Source organism: Chinchilla lanigera, unplaced genomic scaffold (assembly GCF_000276665.1).
Source record: "Chinchilla lanigera isolate Chin_1 unplaced genomic scaffold, ChiLan1.0 scaffold00154, whole genome shotgun sequence".
NCBI classification, from domain to species: Eukaryota; Metazoa; Chordata; class Mammalia; order Rodentia; family Chinchillidae; genus Chinchilla; species Chinchilla lanigera.
The window spans coordinates 1,992,197-2,001,508 of record NW_004955555.1 but is presented as its reverse complement, the minus strand read 5'-3'; the positions used below and the strand labels follow the sequence as shown (position 1 = coordinate 2,001,508).

Sequence of the window (9,312 nt, the reverse complement as noted above, 5' to 3'; positions counted from 1 at the left end):
GCCAGGCGCTCGCGGATGGCGCTCACGCCGCGCTCGGCCCCCTCGCTGGCTCCGGCCTTGTACACAGCCAGGCGCTTCTGCAGGTCCTCGGCGTCGCGCAGCAGCCGCTTGCGCAGCTTGCGCAGGTGCGAGGCCAGGCGTGCGCGCAGCTCCTCGGCGCTCTGGCCCAGCATGGACTGCACCTCGCCGCGGTACTGCGCCAGGCGATTGCGCACCTCCTCCATGTCGGCCCCGAGCCGCGCCTGTGCCGCCTGCAGCTCCTTCGCCAGCCGGGCCTTCGTGTCCTCCGCCATCGGTGCCAGTTCCTGCTCCAGCTCGGACTTGTAGGCCTTCACCTCCTTCATGGTGTCCTCCATCAGCACCCTGCGGCCCAGAGGGAGGACACAGTGCAGTGAGGCCTGGGTCAACGGAACTCAAAGGAGGTCAAGAAGGGACGAGAGAGAAGCCCAGAGAGGAGAGAGGCGCAGAAGCAGAGAACCAGAGAGGAAAAGCTACCAGATAGAAGCTCAATGTGGTGGATTATGTCTGTGATCCCAGCATTCCGGGAGGCTGAGGCAGGAGAATTTCAGAGTGCACGTTCCGGTCGGGCCCGGGTAATTTAGACATCACAAAATTAATAAAGGACTTGTGAGCTCGGATGTGGTTCAGTGTAGTGTCTGCCTATCATGTGTCACCCCGGGTTCAATCTCTAATACCTCCGAGAAGGGTTGAGCTCCATCCCACTGAGGATGGAGCTCAGTGCAGAGGCCCAGGGTTCAATCCTCAGTACCAGAAAAAGAAAGGAATGGAGGGAACAAGAAAGGGACTGAGATCCGGATCCCTTCCCCAAGAGATGGTAACAAGGAAGAAAGAAAGCAGAGCATGGCAAGGCCTGGGGCACCGCCCAGTGCCAGGGTCCGGGCCAGCTCGGGGCACTCACGTCAGTTCCTGGGTGACCTGGGAGCTGAGCAGCTCTTCCTGCACCTGGTCAGACAGGGTCTGCACCCAGCGCAGGTAATCCCAGAAGCGGCCCAGTGCCAGCTCCCAGGGCTGCCCGCTCTGCCACACCGCTGGTTCCTGCGCCTCCAGCTCCGGCTCCACATCTGCCCGGCATCCTGTGGGGGGCAAGTTCAAGCAAGGCTGGGTCAGGGCTTCTGTGCCCCATCCTGCACACAGAAGTCCGCCCAGACTAGGTGCTCCTGAAACGGCCCCCCCTCCTGCAGACCCTGGTGGGAAGGGAGGGGTGAAGTTTATTTATCACATGTCAAGCATATATTTTTCTTAGCTTTTTTTTTAAGACTGGAGACAGGGTCTTGCTGTGTAGTCCAGACTGGTCTTGGACTCATCATGCAGCCCAGGCAGCTGGCCTCAAACTTGTAGATCCTCCTGCCTCAGCCTCCCAAGTTCTGAGATTACAGGTGTGCACTACCATGCCCAGCAAGCACATACTGTCTTTTAGTGCCCCATGTAGGACTGTGCTGGGGTGACAGAATAAAAGCCCATCACAGGTGACATTTGGCTAGTACTCACTACCTACTGGACAACAAAGGTTTACGAAGTGGTAATAACATGGATAATAGCAATAATATGGGTGGGGAAACTGAGGCCAAGAGAGTATAACAGCTGCTCAGAGCTGATGAATGTCAGGGAGCCTCAGACTTGAGCTTCCCTCTCATGGGGGACATGGGCCAACAGCAAGGGATACCCTGGGCTTGAAGGGGGCCAGGGAGTGGAGGGAGTGAGGCGCAGGAACCATGAACAGGCCCCGCCCCATACCTGCAAGAAGCGTGACCACCAGCACGGCCCACAGGACCTTCATCTTCCCACCTGCGATTGGTCAGCCTGGGGAAGGAAGAACTGTCAATCAGCCAACAGTGAGGACTCCGCCCACCCCAGCCAACGGCTTCCAGCGCCTGGCCCCTGGCCCCTGGCCCATCCTAACCTAATCACGCTCACCTGGCCTTCCTAGCCTAATCCAATCACAAACACTCAGCCGATCCTCCCTACACCCCCCTGCAGCCTAATCCAATCACAAAACACCGATCCCCCCCCACGGGTCTGCTTAACTCTCCCTTTGTCTTCTGCTATCTCTCCATCCCCCAGGTCGGGCTCCATTGCCAAAATTCCATCTCCCTCTTTCAGGGTTCAAATTCCACTCCACTACCTCCGCCCCCGCTCCATCTGAAGCCGGGCTGGGCTTTGCCCGGTCCAGCTCCGCAGTCGTCAGCCCGCAGGTTCGAAGCTCCAAGCCGGCGTCTCCATTTATGGGCTGATTTAAACCTCGTGTAAAAGTCCCCTCTCAGATTGGTCGGGCTACCCCTGCGCCACCAGTGAGGGAGGACTCAGGACGACGGAGCATCCAGTAGGTGCTCAATAAACGACAACTCGTGGGCTCTGGCTGTGGCTCAGGTCCAGGTTCTTGCTCCAGGGCCAAGTGCGCCCCACCCTGCCTTCTAGCCCGGGACTGGACAGGATGGGACAGAACGCCCATGCCCTGAGCCCTTCCCTGGGTCCAGTCCCCAGCTCCCCTCTGTCCTGACCCAGGCACAGGCCAGTCACTTCCTGTCCCCTAGCTTGTCCCAAGGGGCTCTCCTGAGCTCCCCTCCTTCCCCTCCCTACCTCCCCCTCTTCCCGGAGCCCAGGGTATGCTGCGGTCCCCAGCCACGTCTCACCAAGGCCTCTTCGCTCGTCCCTGCGCCCCGACGGCTTCCCTCACCCGGCTAATCTCACCGGCCGCTGCAGAAGGGTTTCCGGGGACTCCGCGGGGTCTGAGCAGGGCTGCGGGATCCCGGGACTCCTCCAATTATAGGGCTCCCCTGCCCCGCCCCTCCCTGGGCCTGGGCGGGCTGGGCCAGCCCCCTGTCACGAGGCAGCTGTCCTCCCCCGACACGGCGGAGGAGGGGGAGGAGGTTGGGGCTGGAGGTATCCCTCCCGAGAAGGGAGGTGACCCCCTCACTCAGTATCCTAGGTGTCCTCCACGCTGGGGTGCTGGGGGTGTCCTGTCTCTCCCTGCGGGCGGGCGGATGAGTATGGCTGGGGAGGAGCTGGGGTCGCGGGCAGAAATGGGGGAGAGGGGGAGAAGGCTTTGCGAGTGAAACGTGGGCCTCAGCTAAGCTCCCTCTTCCGTGCAGGCGAGCATCTCGGGGACCCCCTTTCCCCACTTGTGAAATGGGAACTCAGCACCCCGCTGGCGCGGGCAGGGTAGACAGATCACATCCAGGAGCCCACACGGCGTGTTCCTCAGGGCTTGGAGCAGCAATGCCCGGCGAGGACTCAACCCGACTGCTCGGGCTTGAAACCCGGCTCTGCCAGTAGCGGGCGGTGTGACCTTGGGCAGATGATTCAGCCTCTCTGGGCAGCCTTTTTTTTTTCAACCCCTAAAAGTGAAAAGCAGTGGGCGCACTGCCACAAATTGGTAATCCTAGCCCTCTCTGGGAGGCCGAAGCAGGAGGATCAGCCTAGGTCTCAAGAAGAAAAAGAATAAAGGAGAAAGGAAAAAAAGCGGGCACACTAGGACCTGCAGGGCCGGCGACCACCGCCACCCCACCCGGTGCCCAGCTCCGCAGGGGTCTGTTTGAACTTGAGTGCTCTGGCGGAAAGAGCGAGCGCAGGTGGGTGACGTCTCAGGGTTACTAGGGGTCATCTCTACTCACCCTCCCCCCCAACCCTCAAGGCAGGCAGGGTTCAGTTCTTGTCTGGAGGGCGCCAGGGGTGCTTATCCGGCCCCACTTGGCAAAATCCTGACTCCCCTGTCGACCTGAGGAGGGGACCTCAGCCCACCACCACTCATTCCCGAATCGTCCTGAAGCACTGCGCATAGCTAGAATCCTTTGTGAAGCTCCTGGAACCTCCGCCAATGCCCCAAACCCTGTATCCCCCGCCTTTTCCGCGATCTGAAAAGACGGAGTCCGAGCTCTACCCCAGGCTGTGCTCCGAATTGTTACTTCAGCTTGCCGGGGTAAAGTCCTCTGCGGCCACTCTGGCCAGGTCACCAAGGGGTGAGTGACCTCAGGACCCCGCTCTGCGGGCGACGGAAGGCGTGTGATGTTCCCAGGAAGGGCGTAAGCCAGGAGGCCCCCCCACCCCGCCCGCACCAGAGCACCGGGCCCCGCGACGCCTGCGCCCCCTGCCGGGGGCCGCGGGAAGCTCCGGGCGAAACCCGCGAGGACGCTGGAGAAAAGCAGGTGCCCCTGCTCCACTTTTTTTTCCCCACGTATATTTTTTGTATTTTTCTTTTTCTTTTTTTTCTGTAAAATGTCTCGGTTCATCCATAACTTATAAACATGATTTATACCGAGGGGTAGCAGGGAGAGCGGGCGGGACGGGCTGACGGCAGGGCGCTCCTCTTGCTGCCCCCTGGGCGGCTCCGCGGGGACACACGCCACTCCTCCCTGAGGTTGTGCGGCCGCCTCGTCCCAGGCGCTCGGGATCCACGCCCCTGGACTCCGAATCCCCTCGGGCACCCCAGGCCCACTGGGCTCGCTGCCCCTTGCGCTCAGAACCCTCGGTCCCAGGAACCCTCCTTGGCTGCGGGGTGGTGGCCCCCTCCTTTCCGCTGCCCCCCGATCCCCAGGAGGGAGGAAAAGGAGGGGCTGGGGCGCCCTCCGCGGGGAGGGGCGGAGGCGCGATCTCAGGACGCAGGCTCAGCCGATGGTGAGGCCGAAGCCGCACTGGAACTTGTTCTTGCGGTGGTTCAGGAAGGCCCCGAGCGCCAGCGTCAGGGGCAGCGGTGGCAGCTTCTTCTCCAGCGTGGCTCCCACGATCCAGTTGCTGTCCACGGAGCCTGCGGGCGGGCGGGCACAGATGAGACGATGAGATGTCCCGGCTGCCCCGGCGGGGGAGCGGGTGCGCCCTAGGCGGAGACTGCGCACATCAGCCTCACCGACCCGGGGAGCAGCTGGCTTGCGCTCCAGCTCTCTGCTCGGTGGCCATGGACCTGCAGGGACCCCCACCCCAGTCCTGCTCACGCCATCATTACCTCCCCCTTGTCCTCTGCGGGCACAAGGCTGGGCACAGGGCAGTGCTCAGGATCGGGGGTTGCAAGACTGAAATTCGCTGAGGACCAGGCACTGGGACCCTCCCCAGGGCCCCGTGGAGTCCGTGGGTGGCAGGGAAGGCTGGCTGCGGTGGCGGGGGGCCTGCAGAGGGCCCTGCACACCGCTGTCTTCCCTCACTTCCTTTGGCCTCCATGCCCACTAACTGCTGACTCACTTTTATCTGTTTCTTAGGTAGAAACACTGAGGCCTTTACCTTTGAAGAGGAGGTTGGCCTTGGGCAGGTCCAGCTGGTACCCGAAGGAGACGCTGGTGTCCTGCATCCTTGTGCTGGCCTCGAACTCCACGCCCACCTGCAGCTGGAGGAGCAAGGGCAAGGCGGAGGGTGAGCACCCGCTAGGACGCCCAGCGGGGAAGGCACAGCGTCACCGTGCCCGCTCACCTGCTCACTGGCTTTGTGGTAGTATGTCGCATGCATGCCCGCCTGGCCTAGTGTCACTGTTGCCAACCAGTTGTTTACTGAAAGAAAGCAGGATGGGGCAGGGGCAGGGGCAGGGGGACACGGCCATGTGAGAGCCCGCGGGCTGGCCCTCCAGCCCCTCCCTCAGACCCAGGGTCCAGGCCCAGCTCACGTGTGTATTTCCCAGCTAGAGACATGACGGTGCCCTCCTCCCCGGGCCGCCGGTGGTAGACCAGCTCTCCACCCAGGGCCAGACACGGCGTGATGCTCTGGAGGTAGTGGGCCACGAGGATTCCTGCAGGGAGGGGTGGTTGGTTATACCTGGCTGCCGCCAGGCCCCCGTCCACTCCTTGCTCCTCACTCGCAGGGAGCGGGTCCCGGGGCTCTGAGGTCGGCCTCCCACACCCTGCGGTGATCGAGTCATCTGGGACCCCACCCCCCATTCACCACCACCCACAGGGTCTGGGCTGAGTCACTGCGACCGCAGCTGAGGGAAGCAGCGGCTGGGTGACAGCTGGGACCCGAGTCCTGCCTGTCCCCTGCCGGGAATCCTGCCGCCTCGTGCCACTGGTGTCACTTCTGACAACCCAGTCACTGCCTGGGGTTGGGACAAAGGCTGAACGACAGCTTCCCTACACTGGCGGCGGTCACTCTGAAGTCCAAGCCTCGGGCCCTCTGTCCCTCAGCAGCCGGGGCAGTGCCACCCCTGGGCGAAGGTCTGACTCTGGTTTGACATTGCGTCTGGGCCTCGCAGAGGACACATCACACGACCAGTTCCCCAGGTCACAGGAGCCAAGTGGGGAAAGAGCCAGTGACAGAGACAAGAGAGGAATGACACGGGGCAGCCAGGGAGCTGGGGGAGACCAGAGCCGGGCTGTGGGGGGCTCGGGAGCAGGCAGCGAGCATGTGCAAGCCTGGTGCCACCCCGGGCACTGCGCAAGAGGAAAAAGAAAGAGGTGGAAAAAGAGACTGGGGAGCCCTCAGGTGGGACGCCCGTCCACCCGGGAGGACAAGGCGGCTCCCAGAGGGGCCCTGTGGCAGCACAAGTGCAGGTGGGGGGAATGGGGCACTGCTGGCAGGGATCCCCGTAAAGGGGCCAGAGGGGACAGTGCCCACGCAGGCCCGGCCAGCCGGTGGAGCCCCCAGCCCCCCAGGTGCAGACCCTGCCTCAGGCCTCCTCGCAGAGCCCTGAGCTGTACAGCTCTGCCGGGACACCGAGGCCAGCTAAGGGGGACTGAAAGCCACCTGCACTTGAGACGGGGATCTCAGCTTAGAACCCTGACACCTGCTGCGGGAAGCATCTGGACTGAGGGCCAGGAGACCCTTCCCAAGGAGTGGCACCCCCGGCTTCTCACCTGCCCTCTTCAGGGACCTCCAATATGGCAGAGGGGTCCCCTTAAAACACAAGCCTGACTTTATCCCCGCAGCCTGCCGTGGCTCCCCAGTGCCCTGGAAAGAGCCTGGCTCCTCAGCGTAGCTGTAAAGCCCTGTGTGTGACTAAGTGCTGCTGTCAAAGCAGGGCCACATGAACACATGGACTTCCCCCTTCGCTTTGGGCCGGGCCGGGCTGGCTGCCTGCACGAATGTTTCTCAGATCTGGCCGCTTCTCTCCAGCACACCACCCCCTGGAGATACTATCACCATGGCGCCCTCGGCATGGACAACACAGACGGTCTGACCCACGAAGGCCCCACTGATCTTCCAGTTTTTTTTTTGTGGGTGTTGGGAATCGAACTCAGGACCTTGCACTTGCCAGGCAGGCATTTGTGCTGCTGAGCTACATGCCCAGCCCTGATCTTCCAGCTTTTTCCTGTACTGGTGACGTGTGACAAGTCTGTGGCAGTGGCAGACCCCACTGAGCCCTCAACGGAGAGGGTAAAGGACAGTGCTCTGCTGCCGCCCCAGGCTTCTGCTGCTCCCATGGCACCCAGGGCCCGGTCTCCATCCTGGCTGGGGGTCTCAACCCCAGCCTCACACAGGCTGACGTGCCCGCCCAAGCAGCACCCCACAGGATTCACTCCTCACCGGCCCACCCGACTGCTTAACTGTCTCCCCAACGCGCCTGCCCACATCTAGCCCTCCGCATCTGAGCCTGAAGTTCCCAGCCAGCAGTCACCCTGCTGTACAAGATGACCCTGGGGCGCCCAGCTTGGGGAGACCGGGGGACACTACCCCGCCCCAGAGAAGCGTGGTGGAGTCCACAGTGCGGGCAGAGAAACTGGGGCCGGCTCGAGGACTTCTGCACTTAAAATGGTGGCAGGCACTGTGGGTGCCTGGGAGAAGTGTGCATTCAAGGGAAAGCACCGCACGGGCGGCACCCAGAGGGCACCGGGTGGCCCAGGGCATGGCAGGAGTCATTCTGCCCTGCTTGTCTCCCTAACCTGCAGGGTGGGGTGCTGGTGAGGAAGAAGGGCCCACAAAGTGGAGGCTGGCAGGGCTGGCACACCTGGCCTCTACCCTACCGGGCTCCTAGTGGCACTACTATGGCAGCTGCCAGGGCGGGTGTGCAGTACCCAGGGGAAGGCGGTGCTTGGCTAGAGCTGGGCAGGATCTTTCCACCTTAGCCATTTCATGTAGTGTCCTCTGTTTTTTGTGGGGATGAGGTGGGGGTGCCAAGCTGCATCCTTAGCCTGCTTTTTTTTTAAAAAAAAAAAAAAAAAAAAAAAAAAAGTCTCGGGGCTGGGGATTTAGCTCAGTGGCACAGCGCCTGCCTGGCAAGCGCAAGGTTGTGAGTTCGATTCCCGGTACCAGAAAAAATCAAAAAACAAAAACAAAAACAAACAAACAAACAAACAAAATTTAAAAGGAAGTCTCGCTATGTAGTCCAGGCTGGCCTTGAGCTCACTTTGTAGCCCAGGCTGGTCTCCAACTCACAAAGACCCACCTGCCTCAGCCTCCCGAGTGCTGAGATTACAGGTGTGCACCACCATGCCTGGCCTTAAAATTTTATTTTGAAGCTGGGCATGGTGGCACAGCCTACAATCTCAGCGCTATGGACATTAAGGCAGAATGATTGTTGTGAGTTCCAGGTCAGCCTAGGCTACACACTAAGCTAAAGGCCAACCTTTAACTTAATATTGGAATATTGAGAACCTAAAGATAAAAATAAATAAATTTAATTGAGACAGGGTTTCCCTAAATTGTTTGTGCTGGACTCAAAACTTGTGATCCTGCTTCAGCTATCCCAGTCACTGGGATCACAGGTGTGCGCCACCTCTCCCAGCCTATGGTGCCTTTTTCACGGCCCTCCTTCCCTCAAGTTCCCTGATGAGTCCCCTGACAGACACTGCCATTTTACAGAGGCTGTCCCTGTCACTCAGGTTAGGACAGATCCTTCATAGCAAAACCTAATTTTTCCCAGAGGGATTTCTCTGGTTTTTTTTGTTGTAGAGATGGGGTCTGTGTAATTCAGGCCTTCACTTGTAGCAGTCCTGCCTCAGCCTCCCGAGAGCTGGGATTCCAGGCCTGTGTCATCATGCCTGGTTCCCAGGTTGGATTTCTTAAGCAGGAACACACTGTATCAATACTATTTCAAAAGCAAGTTGTGGTGACACATGCCTATCATTCCAGCACTCAAGAGGCTGAGGCAGAATTGCCCCAAGTTCCAGACCAGCCTGGAATACACAGTGAGACCTTGTCTCAAAAAATGAAAAACAGAAGAGGGCAAATGGCTCTATCCAGGTGCAGTAGTGTATACCTAGAATCCTAACTACTCAGGAGGCTGAGGCAGGGGGTTCACAAGTTCAAGGTCAGCCTGGGCAATTCAGTGAAATTCTGTTTCAAAATGAAAAATAAAATGGGCTGAGGGGCTGGGGATTTAGCTCAGCGGCAAAGCGCCTGCTTGGCAAGCGCAGGGTCGTGAGTTCGGTTCCCGGTACC

General features: G+C 60.3%; 2 protein-coding genes across 2 annotated transcripts in view; both read right to left on the bottom strand.

Moving 5' to 3' along the window:
• The window catches only part of Apoe (apolipoprotein E), a gene marked incomplete in the record, with an annotated part of 3,834 nt that extends 495 nt beyond the window's left edge, over nucleotides 1-3,339 (bottom strand). The window contains 4 exon segments of the mRNA XM_013508700.1: nucleotides 1-363; nucleotides 920-1,094; nucleotides 1,756-1,821; nucleotides 2,652-3,339. Coding sequence (XP_013364154.1) covers nucleotides 1-363; nucleotides 920-1,094; nucleotides 1,756-1,798 — 581 coding nt within the window.
• Nucleotides 3,340-4,179: 840 nt separating this feature from the next.
• The window catches only part of Tomm40 (translocase of outer mitochondrial membrane 40 homolog (yeast)), a gene marked incomplete in the record, with an annotated part of 10,267 nt that continues 5,134 nt past the window's right edge, over nucleotides 4,180-9,312 (bottom strand). The window contains 4 exon segments of the mRNA XM_013508699.1: nucleotides 4,180-4,762; nucleotides 5,230-5,332; nucleotides 5,416-5,492; nucleotides 5,606-5,728. Of these exon segments, the coding sequence (XP_013364153.1) occupies nucleotides 4,623-4,762; nucleotides 5,230-5,332; nucleotides 5,416-5,492; nucleotides 5,606-5,728 (443 nt within the window).